Below are 16309 nucleotides of genomic sequence, written 5' to 3' on the forward strand. Positions count from 1 at the left end.
AGATGAGGTGCTTCTCTTCCAGTCCGTTGTGACCTCTCTCTGGCTGCGGAGGAGGAGGGCAAGGACAGGTTGCTGTGGGATTGGGAAGGGGAACTGAAGCAGCCTGCAACCTGGAACTGACGGACAGAGCGCCCGAGACCTTTAGAGATCAAAGAGCATACTAATCTGCCTTAACGTGCTTTATATGCAGTCTGCACACTTGCACACGCCGAAGCAATTATAGATTCTGGTCAGGAGCATATTGAATTGCTATTGAGGAAATCGCCTTCTTTCTCATTTTTAATCACTTCTCAGTGAAACGTGAACAATTCTTCTTTACAATTTCTAATTTGCCATTTAATGTTAAGGGAAGACCGTTTGAAATCTGCTCTGCATCAACGATTCTCGCTGCCTTCAGAAATATGTTGCAGTCAGCTGGGATGCCCAGTTCTCGGGTTGGTGACTGAGTTGGCAGTGTTGTTCTCTGTACCAGGTCAAAGCCTCTGTGGCCGACATGCTGGATGACCCTGTGACCATTCCTCAGATTGTCCGAACAGCGGGCCATTCAGCCCTTCGGCCTGTTCAACACTCAATGAGACCATGGCTGATCAGTATCCACGTACGTTATTATTGTTATTACAATAGACAATAGACAGGAGGAGGCCATTCGGCCCTTCGAGCCGGCAACGACATTCAATGTGATCATGGCTGATCATTCTCAATCAGTACCCCGTTCCTGCCTTCTCCCCATACCCCCTGACTCCACTATCCTTAAGAGCTCTATCTAGCTCTCTCTTGAATGCATTCAGAGAATTGGCCTCCACTGCCTTCTGAGGCAGAGAATTCCACAGATTTACAACTCTGACTGAGCTTCCATCTACTGCTTGTTATGGGGGACGAGTTCCTCAGTTTCACTCCCCTTTGTGTGAAGAAGAGTTTCCAACCTTCATTCTTGAATGGCTGAGCTCTGACATTGATGGTCCTGTTCCCTTGGCCTAAGATTCTCCCAGTGACAGGAAACGTTGCTGACATTTTGATTGTTAATTAAGAGATTCATAGAGTCTTACAGTGTGGAAACAGGCCCTTCGGCCCAACTTGCCCACATCGACCAACATGCCGCATCTACACTAGTCCCACCTGCCTGTGTTTGGCCTATATCCCTCTAAACCTGTCCTATCCATGTACATGTCTCAATGTTTCTTAAAAGTTACGATAGTACCTGCTTTAACTACCTCTTCCGGAAGCTCGTTCCATATACCCACCACCCAATATGTGAAAAAGCTACCCCTCTGGTTCCTGTTAAATCTTTCTCTCTCACCTTAAACCAATGTTTTTCTTCCCCAAAATATCTTTCAAAATCCTGAAAAAATCCTCCAAGAAAATCATCCCCTCAACCTCCCATATTCGATGTCTGGTAAACGACCTCTCACAACTGAACATTGACACTCGGTTGTCAAGCTCAACCACACGTTCTCCATTCTGGTAACTTTGGAGAGAACTGAAGATGGCAGCTGGTGAAGCCTCTGTCCTAATCCCACCAGGGTGCTCCTGTAACACATTAACTTGCCGTACCTCCATGATCTTCGGAGAGCCTTGCCGTCCAAGAGTTCCAAGGATCAGTCCCCACATCTTTGCCTTCGCTGCCGTTGCTATTGCCTCCTTTCTGATGGTCTGCATCTGCACGTGATCATAGTACTCGCGTGAGAGCACTTTGCTGTAGGGGTCGTACCTGCAAGGTCACAGAGTGTGTGAGAGGGAGCACAAGGTCAAGTGGCTAACTCGACTGGCCAATTTCTCAGTATCAATCTTATATAGTATTATGTATTACTGTACATAACTGTACTCCTGCACTGTACTCCTATACTGTACTGTACTCCTATAATTCCAAGTTATTTTTAAATAGGGCAGCACGGTGGCGCAGCGGTAGTGTTGCTGCCTCACAGCACCAGAGGCCCGGGTTCAATCCTGACTACGGGTGCTGTCTGTACGGAGTTTATACGTTCGCCCCGTGACCGTGTGGGTTTCCCCCCATATCTTTGGTTTCCTCCCACACTCCAAAGACGTACAGGTTTGTAGGTTAATTGGCTTGGTGTAAATGTAAATTGTCCCTATTGTGCGTAGGATAGTGTTAGTGTGTGGGGGTCGCAGGTCGGCGCGGACTTGGTGGGCCGAAGGGGCCTGTTTCCGCGCTGTATCTTTAAACTAAACTAAAAATGTAGACAAACAGAGACGCTATGCGTTTCTGCAGCATCTTTCACAACTCAGGGCATCCCCAAAGCATTACCAGGACTAAAATACTCAACTACAGACACTGCCGGAATGTACAAGACATAATTCAATTAGAAGTACAGAAGTATATAGAATTATAGGAGGCACAGATAGGGTAGACAGTCAGAACATTTTACCCAGGGTTGGAAATGTCAAAGACGAGAGGGCAGAGCTTTAAGGTGAGAGGGGCAAAGTTTAAAGAGGATGTGTGGGGAAAGGTTTTTACGCAGATGGTGGTGGGTGCCTGGAATGTGCCTGAACGCCAGGGGCGGTGTTGGGACAGGGGTGAGAGTTTCCTTTAAACGTTGCTCCTCTCAGCTACGCCCTCTGGTCTTTGACATTTCCACCCTGGAAAAAAACATTTCATTCTCCAATTTTAGGTAAACCCCTAATACCCCCCCTTCCCCCTCTGCTTTCCACCACACACCTCCCCTCTCTATCCACCTCCCCTCTCTACACACCTCCCCTCTCTACACACCTCCCCTCTCTACACACCTCCCCTCTCTACACACCTCCCCTCTCTACACACCTCCCCTCTCTACACACCTCCCCTCTCTATAATAACAGGTATAACAGAGCTTTATTTGTCGTTCGGTACCGAAGTACGGAACGAAACTACATAGCAGTCATAGAAAAAAAAAAAAAAAGAACACAAGACACATGACCCCAACACAAACGTCCATCACAGTGACTCCAAACACCCCCTCACTGTGATGGAGGCAACAAAACTTCCACTCTCTTCCCCACGCCCACGGACAGACAGCTCGTCCCCGACCGACCCGCACAGTCCCCGCACCGGGCGCTGAAACGTCTCGCGGCCGAACCGGGCGATGAAAGGCCCGCGACCACCTCCCCTCTCTACACACCTCCCCTCTCTATCCACCTACCTCCCCTCTGCACACACCTCCCCTCTACACACCTCCCCTCTCTACACACCTCCCCTCTCTACACACCTCCCCTCTCTTTACACATCCCCACTCTTTACACCTCCCCTCTCTTTCACCCCCCTCCCCTGTGCCCCATCTGGATTCACACGTATCTCTCCCCTCCCCCTCCCCCTACATCCACGTCTTCTGCTCTAATCTTTGTTGCAACGGTCAAACGCCTCCCTTGCCCGTGATCCTCTATTACCTGCCACACTTTGTCCTGCCTCTCCTCTCCTCTACCTGGCTGTCTTCTCCCCACCCTCCCTCCCCCCCTCCCCCCTACAATCAGACTGAAGAAGGGTCCCGCCCAAAACGTCACCTATCCATGTTCTCCAGAAACGCTGCCTGACCCCCTGAGTTACCTCAGCCTTTGTGGCCTTTTGTGTAAACAGCATCTGCAGTTTCTTGTTTCCTTCCACTGGGGAATAAGGTTCCGTGTGCCCATCGTCGGTATGCCTCATACGTATGGCACACACCCATACACATGCACTAAATACAGATACAAGCCGTCGTGCACAGTCTACCATGCAGAGGACCAATATACACTCACATATATCCACACAGAAGGTAGACACAAAATGCTGGAGTAACTCAGCGGGTCAGGCAGCATCTCGGGAGAGAAGGAATGGGGTGACGTTTCGGGTCGGGACCCTTTTTCAGTCTGAAGAAGGGTCTCGACCCGAAACGTCACCCATTCCTTCTCTCCCGAGATGCTGACTGACCCGCTGAGTTACTCCAGCATTTTGTCTGTACCTTCGATTTTAACCAGCATCTGCAGTTTTTTCCCTACACATATATCCACAGAGCTCCCCCTCCCCCCTCCTCCCCCTCTCCCCCTCCTCCCCCTCTCCCCTCCTCCCCCTCCCTCTCTCCCTCCCCCTCTCTCCTCCCCTCCCTCCCTCTCCCTCCCTCCCCCTCCCTCCCTCCCCCTCCCTCCCTCCCCCTCTCTCCCTCCTCCCCCTCTCTCCCTCCCCCTCTCCCCTCCCCCTCTCTCCCTCCCTCTCTCTCTCTCTCTCTCTCTCCTCCCCCCCCCCCCCCCCCCCCCCCCCCCCCCCCCCCCCCCCCCCCCCCCCCCGGGCGCACACACAAAAAGTAAGCAGAGAAATACTACAACATTAATTCCCAGCAGATTATTTCGGTTGTCAGTGATGTTAAGTGCAGATAATATCCAGTGGCAATTCACTTGCTATTATCTCAGGCAGCTACTTGCATAGATTAGAGATAATTTTATTTTTAACATTACAGTCCAGAAGGAAATTAGCATCCCCCACTGTGGCTCCTCCCCACCAGCTGAGCTCCATCTGGAGGGAGACAATTCCCAACTAACTCTTGACCTGCGAACATCCCCACGGGAAAGTTAAAGTGCAGAACATCATTACACAGGGAACGTGTGTGAATGTCACCAGAGAGGTGCATGAACTCCCCACACCCAGTCCAAGGTGCTGTAAAACTTCAACCCTCCTCCAATCAACACCTGCACCAACACTAGGGCGCAGCGGTAGAGTTGCTGCCTTACAGCTCCGGAGACCCGGTCCGATCTCGACTACGGAGTTTGTACGTTCTCCCGTGACCGCGTGGGTTTTCTCCGAGTCTCCGGTTTCCTCCCACACTCCAAACACGTACAGGTTTTGTAGGTTAATTGGCTTGGTGCATGTATAAATTATCCATAGTGTGTGTAGAGAGTGTTAGTGTGCGGGGATTGCTGGTCGGCGCGGACCCGGTGGGCCGAAGGGCTGTTTCCGCGCTGTATCTCTAAACTAAACTAAAATTAAAAAACCGCTGTCGCAACGTTTAAGAAACATTTAGACAGCTACATGGATAGGACAGGTTTAGAGGGTTGTTGGGCCAAACGTAGGCAGGTGGGACTAGCGTGGACGGGACATTGTGGCCGCTATGGGCAGGTTGGGCCGAAGGGCCTGTTTACACACTATATGACTCTATGACTCCATCCACACTCCCAGCGAAGAAACCACTGAGACTGCAGCACCAGGTTTAATGCCAAAGCTACCAAATGCACATCTGACCCCCTCTCCTTCCCTCCCTCTGTTTTGTGGGCAAGATGAGCTTGCGGCCATCTTGGATCTATTAAAATGGAAAAGGTGAGCTGAGATTCACCCACTGAAGCAGTGTGACTACAGGCAACAACACTTCAACATAAACTGCACCTGCTAATACAACTTGTTTAGTGTAGTTTAGTGTATTTTTGTCACGTGTACTGGGGTACCGTCAAAAGCTTTTTGTTGCGTGCTATCCAATCAGCAAAATGACTACATGATTACAAATCAAGCTGTCCAGTGTTCCATCACCATCATCGGCAGTCACTGGAAGCGAGTGTGACTGCCCTCTCCATAGGGTCGGACGCCTGTGCATGACTTTGTTTAACGTGGCAAGACTGTTACACAGACAGCCACCACACAGTCCTTGACAGATCTGGGTGGCATGGAGTCCAAGACGACCGGGACCCTTTTCTGCTGCAGCCTTCATCCGCCTTCCCAGCCGTTGTGACGCTCCACTAAAGTCAGCCATCATCCTCCGCCTGTTCCACCGTTGAGGTCTTGGTCGGATTGCTCTTTGTCAGGGACCTCCCCCTCGACCTTACCACCATGGGTGACCCTACCAGGAGCGTAGCTCCAGACGGCATCGCTCTCAGGATCTCAGGGCCACGTAAGCTTCTCCACCACGACACTGTGACAATCCAGAGATCCAGTGTGCAGATACAGGTTAAACGGTATAATGTTTTGTGCAAGATAAAGTCACAATTAAAGATAGTTCGAAGGTCTTCAATGAGGTAGATGGGTGGTGAGGACTGTTCTCTAGTTGGTGAGGGGTTTATTGCCGCCTGCACTGAGGTACAGTGAGAGATTGTTTTGCGTGCTATCCAGGTAAATCATACCCTACATGAGTACACTCAAACCATACACTAGTACAAGTAATTCAAACAGAGAAAGCAAACAGAGTGCAGTATATAGTGTTACAGCACCAGAGAAAAGGCAAGTAAGAAAAAGTGCAAGTGCAAGGTAGGCTGGGAGATTGGGAATACATCGGCACAGTGACACAGCGGTAGACTTGCTGCCTTACAGCGCCAGGGACCTGGGTTTCATCCTGACCACGGGCTGTACGGAGTTTGCACGTTCTCCCCATGCCCGCATGGGTTTTCTCTGGGGGCTTCAGTTTCCTTCCACATTCCAAAGACGCACAGGTTTGTAGGTTAATTGTCTTCTGTAAATTGTCCCTTGTGTGTAGGAAAGTGCTAGAGTACAGTTGATTGTTGGTTGGTGCGGAACTTGCTGGGCCAAAGTGACTGTTTACACGCTGTATCTCGAAAGTCTAAAGTATATCCTTAGCATGTGAGAGGTCTGTTTCACGGCAGGAAAGAAGCTGTTCTTGAATCTGGTGGTAAGTGCTTTCTTTTGTACCTTCTGCCCGATGGGAGAGGGAAAATGAGGGAATGGCCAGGTCCTTGTGATGTAAGTAAAGTAAAGGGGGAGATGTGATGTAATTAAAGTAAAGGGGGAGATGTGATGTATATGTAATGTAAATGCCAGTGCCCCCTTGAGGCCAAGAGCAGAAGCTGGCCAATGGGCTTGTGCCTTGTGACTGAGGTCAGATGACCTTCTAGGGCCAATGGGCTTGTGCCTTGTGACTGAGGTCAGGTGACCTTCTAGAAGTTTCCTGGTGAAGGATCAGTAATAAAATCTTCTTACAAGATGTCGGGCGTATATTCATTGTGCTAGCCACAACAGGATCATACAAAGGACATTACAGTCCTTGATAAATGGTCCTTGACTATATTGTCTCCTTCCCTGAGGCAGTGTGGTGTCATTGCTTGGGGGAGGGCGTTTTGTGTGATGGACTGGGCTACATCCACAACTCTGCAATTACTTACATTCTTGGGTAGCAAGATCGCCACACCAAGTTATGATGCATCCTGACAGGCAGCTGTCGACCATGCATCCGTCATAAGGTCTGACACTGAGCTAGATGATGAGATATCAGGAACAGTGACTGCCGTAGGTTTGGTCAATATGATAATTTCTTAAAGGAAGGGGGGGGAAACGGGTTGAGGAAAGGAATTTTGCATCTTAGTATTTTGGGGGTGTGCAACCATTAGTGGAGGAACTTAAAACACAAAGACTTAAAAGGGCCATTCGTTTAGGGATATTTTTTGAGTAATTCCTTTCGGGAATAGGAATAAACAGGAACAAAAAAACTACGGATGATCTGTCAAGTTTGTAATGAGAAAGGGCTTCAACTGAGATCAAGAGATTAGGCGTGCACAAATTTACTTTGTGTTTATCTCAAGCACCAGGTGGGGAAAAGCATCACGAAGCTTCATGCTCCGTACTTTGAATTATTGCACAGAAAGTAGTTTTGCTGCTTCCTCTAAACCAACGTTGGACGGTTTCTGGTGGGGTAATCAAGGATGGGCGGCACGGTGGCGCAGTGGTGGAGTTGCTGCCCCAACTGCGCCAGACACCCGGGTTGGATCCCGGCCTCGGGTGCTGTCTGTGTGGTTGGTGTTTGCACATTCTCCCTTTCACCATGTGGGGTTACCATGGGTGCTGCTATTTCCTCCCACATTCCATGGATGTGCAGGTTTATAGGTTAATTGGCTTCTATAAATTTCTCCCTGGTGAGTAGGATAGAACACCAGGGAGAAATTTATGGGTAGTCGTGGTCGGCGGGGACTCAAACATATACTCAGGATTCTCCTTTGCCTTCTTTGTCAAGGATATCTCTTGTCCTCTTTTTGCCCTCTTAATTTCCTTCCTAAGTGGACTCTCACATCCCCAGCACTCCTACAGAAGCTTCAACAAAGTGAAAAATCAATGCTGCTTTTAAATATATTATGCTAAGTGGTGAAAGGAGTAACAACGTTTACACTTGTCAAGACTGCCCTACCTCATTAAACAGGAAGTACCACTTCAGTAATAGGCTCTATGCATTAAAACCAGTGGGGCATTCAGAGCGAGGCATGGCCCTCCAGAGGATATATATCCTGTCTTTCTATTCCACGCTTGCAATTTTGATTGCACTAAAAGCAATCAATGGACTGTTAATAGGACACAGCCCCTTGTTCAGTCTCAGTCTCCCTCTCTCTTTTACTTACTATTTTCTCCACCTCCAGCCCTTTCCTTGTTTATTTCTCACTGGTTTCCTCTTTTTCTGTCTGCCTCTCATTCTTCAATCTGCATTGAGAGGTCCAGTCATAGAGTCACACAGCATGGAAACAGACCCAGAGACCGTTCCCTCCGTAACTCCCTGGTCCACTCGTCCCTTCCTACCCAAACCACCCCAACCCCGGGCACTTTCCCCTGCAACCGCACGTGATGCAACACCTGTCCTTTTACCTCCCCCCTCAACTCCATCCAAGGACCCAAACAGTCTTTCCAGGTGAGACAAAGGTTCACCTGCACCTCCTCCAACCTCATCTATTGCATCCGCTGCTCTAGATGTCAACTTATTTACATCGGCGAAACCAAGCGCAGGCTCGGCGATCGCTTCGCTGAACACCTGCGCTCGGTCCGCATTAACCAATCTGATCTCCCGGTGGCCGAACACTTCAACTCCCCCTCCCTTTCCCAGTCTGACCTTTCTGTCATGGGCCTCCTCCAGTGCCATAGTGAGGCCCACCGGAAATTGGAGGAACAGCACCTCATATTTCGCCTGGGCAGTTTGCAGCCCAGCGGTATGAACATCGACTTCTCCAACTTTAGATAGTTCCCCTGTCCCTCCCGTCCCCTCCCCTTTCCCAGATCTCCCTCTATCTTCCTGTCTCCACCTATATCCTTCCTTTGTCCCGCCCCCCTGACATCAGTCTGAAGAAGGGTCTCGACCCAAAACGTCACCCATTCCTTCTCTCCTGAGATGCTGCCTGATCTGCTGAGTTACTCCAGCATTTTGTGAATAAATACCTTCAGCCCAACCTGTCCATGCCAAGCAACATGCCCCATTTACGCTAGTTCTACTCGCCTGCATGTGGCCCTTAACCCTCCAAACCTATCCTATCCATGTACTTGTCCAAATGTCTGTTAAATATTATGAGAGTACCGTTTGCTTTCAGTCTCTCTTCCCACCCGATCTCTCTCCTCTGCCTACTTTTCTCCTGTTACAACATAGAGCCTGGAGCAGAACAGCAGAGGAACAGCCCCCTGGTCTGCATTACGAACCTTATCCAAACCAAAGATACCAGAGGACCAAGATGAACCACTCCGTTGAAATCGGCTATACTGAAGTGTAGTACGCAAAGGAGCGCAACGTCCGCCATTTTAGTAAGCAAAACCCGCCGTTCACTATGCCTCTCGCAGTGTAATCAGTGTTTTGGGGGAACAATATGTGTGATGATACCATAAAAATGCAGAATATATCTCATCTATCAATTCACAGATTTTTGTTATTTTTCTTTTAAAATGTTTCTGCAAGTTTCCGCCTCTTAAAATGGCGCAATGACATACTACAGTTTTTAGGGTCGAGTGGTCTATCTTGCTCTGCTCTATTATCTTTGATCCAAACCTTGTGTAACCAGCAGGAATAGTCTCTCCTTTAAGAACCTACCAAGCGGGATGAGTCGCTCCTGGAGAGTGAGTTTCGGGAGTAAGGAAGATGGCATCTACCCCAACAGCTACTGACGACATTCTACCGCTGCACCATAGAGAGCATCCTAACACATGGCATCCCTGTGTGGTACCTCAGCTGCACGGAGGCAGAAAGGAAAGCTCTTCAGCGGGTAGTCCATAGAGCTCAGAGGACCATCGGAACACAGCTACCAGCCTTGGAGGGCATCTACAACACACGATGCCTCAGAAAAGCCACCAGCATCCACAAAGACTCTTCACACCCCTGCAACAGTCTGTTCGAACTCCTTCCATCGGGCAGACGATACAAGGCCTTCTACGCCCGCACCTCCAGACTCAGGAACAGCTTCATCCCCAGGGCCATAGCTGCTATGAACCGGTCCTGCTGAGCTGGATGGTCACATCGCACAGTGATCCGGCACAGATCTACTTGCACTTTATTCTGTCTTAAAACTGTTACAATTTGTTTCGTTGGGTTGTTGTTGTTTAAATTAATACTGACTAGCTAATTAAATTATTGCATCGTATGGGAGGCGCATTCCCAATCTCGTTGTACCCCTGTACAATGACAATAAAGATATATTGTATTGTATTGTATTGTATTACTTCCAGGGTCATAATCTTGGGATTACTCCCAATGCCATGTGCTAGTGAGGGTAGTGATAAGGGGGCAGGAGAGATGAGGGTACGATTAAAGAGTTTGTTGGGATTGCCTCTGGGACAGGTGGGATCTGTACAAGGATGGGCTGCAGCTAAACTGGGACTGGGGCAATATCCCAGCAGGGAGGTTTGCGCAACTACTCGAGAAGGTTTAATTTAATTTGACAAGGGTTGGGAAACTGCTGTCAAATTGAAGAGACAGCCAAGGCAGAACACCAACACCTCTACCCCCTCAGGAGACTGAGGAAATTTGACTCTCACCAACTTCCACAGATGCATCATAGAAAGCACACTGTCGGGATGCATCACAGCTTGGTTTGGGAACAGCTCTGCTGAAGACTGCAAGAAATTGCACAGAGTTCTGAATGTAGCCCAGTCCGGCACACAGACCAGACGCCCCACCATTGACTCCATCTTGGAAAAGCAGCCGACGTCACCTTGGCCACGCTTTCATTTCGCTCCTGCCTTCAAGCAGAAGATGCAGGAGTCTGAAAACCGTGACCACCAAGTCGAAGAGTAGCTTCATCCCAACAACATACACAACACTAAGATAGACACAAAAAGCTGGAGTAACTCAGCGGGACAGGCAGCATCTTTGGAGAGAAGGAATGGGTGACGTTTCGGGTCGAGACCCTTCTTCAGACTCTTCTTCTCGACTCAAAACGTCACCCATTCCTTCTCTCCAGAGATGCTGCCTGACCCGCTGAGTTACTCCAGCATATTGCGTCTATCTTCGGTTTAAACCGGCATCTGCAGTTCCTTCCTGCTGCACAACACTAACCTCAACTATGAATTTCTATGGACTGTCTTTAGTTGTACTAATGAAATTGGTTGCTGCAATAGTATTTGAGTTATTAATTTATCGGATTTGTAAAAAACATTACATATTATCTGTGTGCATTGTGTTTACAGGCCTGTTATGCAGCTGCAAGTAAGAATCTCATTGTTCTGTTGGTCGTACACATGACAATTAAACACTCTTGACTCCCGTGAAAAGTTAACTTTGTATCTCCTCCCACAGATGTGGCCTGACCTGCTAAGTATTACCAGGATTTTCTGTGGATTAATTTTGGATTCCAGAATCTGCAGTCTTTTAAATTTTCATCCAATGAGATCATATTGATAGAATATAAGAATAAGATTTGGGCGATTAGCTTATAATGGTCGCCTCCCAGTAGAAGTAGATTGGAGGACCAGGCCTGGACTCTGGGCCAAAGCACCCTGGTTCCATGCTGTATCATTCATCCGAACTAAACAGATTTGTGAACAAATCAGAGAAAGGTGGAAAGGCAAGAAAGTCATGGCAGTGGAGAATCTCTGGAGAAAAAGGATGGGTGATGTTTCAGGTCGGGACTCTTTCTTTCAGACTCCTTCTTCAATCTGAAGATGGGTCCCGACCTGAAAGGTCACCCATCCTTTTTGTCTGGAGATGCTGCCGGACCCGCTGAATTACTCCAGCACGTTGTGCCTATCTTTTGTGTTAAATATCATGCTGCGCATTTGGGTTGATAAATCCCCAGGGATATATCCCAGGTTTCTGTGGGATGCATGGCAGGAGATGGCCAGGGCAATGGTGGAGGTCTCTGCATCTTTGTTAGCCATGTGTGAGGTGTTATAAGACTGGATGATAACTTATGTTGCTTCTTTATATTGAAGAAAGGCAGAAGGAATACACCAGATAATTACAGACTGCTGGGCCTTTGCTTGGTGGTAGGAAAACTATGAGAGAATATTTTTTTGCGCAGAGAGCAGCTGATATCTAGAACCTGCTGGCAGAGGAGGTTTAGTTTTAGTTTCAGTTTAGAGATACAGCGAGGAAACAGGTCCTTCGGCCCACCGAGTCCACACCGACCAGCGATCCCCGCACATTAACACTACCCTAGGAACAATTAACACGCTAGGGACAATTGTTTACATTTTCACCAAGCCAATTAACCTACAAACCTGTACATCTTTGAGTGTGGGAGGAAACTAAAGATCTGGGAGGAAACCCACGCAGGTCACGGGGAGAAAGTGTAAACTCTGTACAGACTGTAGTCAGGATCGAAACCGGGTCTCTGGCGCTGTAAGGCAGTAAGTAGCTCAACCACAGCCCCCGGAGTCATAAACAATCACTCCAATTAAAAAACATTTTGACAGACACTTGGACAGGTGAGACAGAGAAGAATATGGAGCTACAGCCGGCACATGAATTTCGTCGACGCAAGGAACTGCAGATGTTGGTTTACCAAAAAAGAAGGGTCCCGACCTGAAACGTCACCTATCTATGTCCTCCAGAGCCACTGGGTTACTTTAGCACTTTGTCTTTTTCAGGCGAATGGATTATTGTAACAAAAATGTTGGCCTGGGCTGCAGGGCTTGTTTCTGTGCTGTACTGCACTCTGATTCTGTGACTCTGTAAACCTTCTGAAATATAAAAAGACACTAAAAACGAACATGCATTAACCTTATTGTAGTGCAATGTACTCAAAATGCAAATCTGTTATTATATGACTAGTTTCTATTCTTGGAGTCATCCAGGTGAAGTCACAGTTTACTCCGCTTGGCTCTGATATCCTCTGTTTTCTAATGGAATACTCCAAATTCGTCATCGTACTCAAACTGAAATTGAAAGGAGCTGTGAGGTAAAGGTCAAGAATTCCTCTCGCAGTACTATTTGGGATCACACCGCAATGCCAATGAATTTATAGATTTCCTTTAAAAATGCATGGCCTTGTGCAGTCTCTTGAGATCCATCCAGGACTTGCTTCCATTCCAGTTCTGTGGTTCCAGTGTGGGATCTGGAGACCCTGCCACAGTTGGGTAGGAGGTGTTTGATGGAGCGAGTGGTTGGGATGTTGTGAGCTCCATCTGCGGTTTGCACTTGGCCTCCTTGGGCTCCGTTTACGGAGGCTCAGCGCCTTCCCGGATGCTCCCTCTCCATTTTGAACCACCGCTGGGCCAGGGATTCCCAGGAATCAGTGCGAATGTTCCACTTCATCAAGCAGACGTTGAGAACGTCTTTGAAATGTTTTCACTGTCCTCCTGGAATTCTCTTGCTAAGGCGGAGCTTAGAGTAGAGAGCTGGAATCAATCCCACAATTGACAGTCTGATTATGCTCAACCGCAGCCAGTTGAGAATGTCACATCCTCCATGCTGGGGATGTTTTCCCTGCAGAGGATGATGACATTGGCTCATCTACCCGGCAACTGAGTTGGAGGGTTCTGAAGAGACAGTCTTGGTGGGATTTCTCTTGTGGTTTTAAATATTTACTCTCGGTTTGCTCCTGATTCCAAAGAGCATGTTGCCTGGATTAGTGAGTATCAGCCCAAAGAAGAAGATGATAAACTTGGATTGTTTTCTCTGGAGCATCAGGGCTAAGGAGGGAGCTGGTAGAAGTACATAAGATTATGAGAGGCACAGATAGGATAGACAGTCAGAACCTTTTATCCCAGAGTGGAAAAGTCAAACAGTACAGGGCATAGTTTTAAGGTGAGAGGGGGAACATTAAGGGAGATGTCATTAGCTGCTTCATCCTGTGCAGCATTACCCGGTGAATTCTTGCTCTCGTGTTGTGCTGCGTTGTGCTTAGCTGCACATTATTACCCTGCTCTGTGTTGTTCCCTATAGCTCTGTGCTGTGGAGCACTGGTCCGGCCGCACTCTTTGGCTGTGCTATGCCGCGTGTGATATATTCAGTGTTGTGCTCTCTGCAGAACTTTGCTGTGTACTTTGGCACTGTAAATAGCTTTCAATGCCTGTCACCAACGACAGTGGCCCCCTTTCCACGAGATTAATATTTAAAGGCTGATGGCTTTAAAGTCTGGCTGATGGATCTGGTGAGTAGCAGCTGTTCAGTCTGAGATGCTTCTGGATGGGAAATGAAACTTCCAGGCCAAGGTCTTTCTGGAAGTCATGAGCTATGAGTTCAGTTGCAGATTATACACTGCTTAACAGAAGTACCTGCAGTCTTTAGTGAGTTAGAAACATTAGACCAAAGCAAAGGAAGTGGAAAAGAGATGGGAGGCCATCAAATGGCCTGTGGCTCACATATAAAGCCCTAAACGGGCTTGCCCCCCCTTATATCAAAAATCTTCTATCCCACCACTCTATCTCCAGGTCCCTCAGGTCGGCCGATATGGGGCTACTCACTATCCCACGGTCTAGGCTTAAGCTCAGGGGTAACCACGCTTTTGCGGTTGCAGCTCCAAGACTGTGGAACAGCATCCCTCTCCCCATCAGAACTGCCCCCTCCATCGACTCCTTTAAGTCCAGGCTCAAAACCTATTTCTACTCCCTAGCGTTTGAGGCCCTCTAAGGGGGCGCTGTGAACTGTTTATGTATGTGCTGTTATGTTTATGTGCCATTTAGTTGTTCGTTTCTTAGTACCTGAACTGATGTACAGCACTTTGGTCAACGTGGGTTGTGTTTAAATGTGCTATACAAATAAAATTGACTTGACTTGACTATGGAGAGGGCTTGTAAGGTCATAAGGAATAGGAGTAGAATTAGGCCATTCGACCCATCAAGTTTACTCCGCCATTCAGATAGGCACATAGATATGCAGGAATGGAGGGATATGGATCATGTGCAGGGAAAGGAGATTAGTATAATTTGGCATGATGTCTGACACAGACTCGGTTGATGTCTGACACAGACTCGCTCGGTTGGTCATCCCTGCATACCCCCCCCTTCAACCCCAACTCCCCCCCCCCCTCATCTTTGTTCCTCCACTGCCGACAGTGGCCGACAAGAATCTGAAATCCTAAATCTGTCTGAATGTGCTGCTTGCTCGCCTGTGTGCACTCAATTCCTTCCCCTTCTGATTTTAAACAAAGCACATCTAAGGAAGTTCCATTATAATAAAACATTAACACTGACGGGACTCATTAAAACACCAGGAAAATGATGAAGAGCTGATGTTCCTTTTTTCCTAATTAACTCCACGCTAATGAGTTTTCAGAGGGAAAACTAATTTCCTTTAGAGTATAAAAACGTCATTCCTCCTTGAATTTTATAATTTACCAAAATAATCCAGACAATTTAGTCAATGAACGGCACTTTCTGAGCCACATCCCTTCCCTTGTTGCCTTTCAGCTTGCCTCTGTGGTGCTAATCTGTGATCATTCAGTGGTGTTCGACTGTCAAGAATTTGCACACCTGCGTGCGTGCGTGGTTGTAAGTGTATGAGCGTGTGTGTGAGTGTGTGTGTGTGTGCTTGTGTGTGTATACATGTGTGTGTGTGTATGCACGTGTGTGTGAGTGTGTATGAGTGTGTGTGTGAGAGTGTGTGTGTATGTGTGTGTGTATGCATGTGTGTGTGTGTGTGTGTATGCATGTGTGTGTGTGTGTGTGTGTGTGTGAGTGTGTATGAGTGTGTGTGTGTGAGAGCGTGTGTGTATGTGTGTGTGAAGGAAAGAGAGAGGGAGAGAAAGAATTAAAGAGAGAGAGGGTGGGAGAAAGAAAGAGGTTTGGTGAAGGACTTTCAAGGTGTATAAATGATGAAGGTAATGGAGGAGCTTGCGAAGAAGCACAGTACATAACGACTCACGGACTGGATCCAGGCAGGCAAACTCATCTCTTCATGGCAGAGGTATTGTCCTTGTTGCAGATCTGGCCTGGCTTTGGTCAAGGTAAGCATCAAGAAGCCCAGTTCTCCAAAATGACCACCTTGCATTGTATGGCATGAAGTGTTAATCTGCTGCCAAGGTCCATTTCTGAGGGGAAATCTGAGTGACATGAAATGCGAGTTCTGGGCAGTCACAGTATGCTGTATCTCAAAGCCTCGCGAGTTTAGTTTAGAGATGCAGCATGGAAACTGGCCCTTCGGCCCACCGAGTCCGCACCAGCCAGCATCCATGCATCCACCCATGCATCCTACACACTCCAGGGACACTTTACAGAAGCTAATCAACCTACAAA

At 48.0% G+C, this 16309-nt stretch overlaps 1 protein-coding gene across 1 annotated transcript in view; it reads right to left on the reverse strand.

Moving 5' to 3' along the window:
- Window positions 1–16309, reverse strand: part of dph1 (diphthamide biosynthesis 1) — a gene marked incomplete at its 5' end in the record, with an annotated part of 649238 nt that overhangs the window by 116111 nt on the left and 516818 nt on the right. The window contains one exon of the mRNA XM_078422395.1: window positions 1552–1708. Within this exon, the coding sequence (XP_078278521.1) occupies window positions 1552–1708 (157 nt within the window). The remainder of the gene's footprint in view (window positions 1–1551; window positions 1709–16309) is intronic.

Source organism: Rhinoraja longicauda, chromosome 26 (genome assembly GCF_053455715.1).
Source record: "Rhinoraja longicauda isolate Sanriku21f chromosome 26, sRhiLon1.1, whole genome shotgun sequence".
Taxonomy (NCBI): domain Eukaryota; kingdom Metazoa; phylum Chordata; class Chondrichthyes; order Rajiformes; family Arhynchobatidae; genus Rhinoraja; species Rhinoraja longicauda.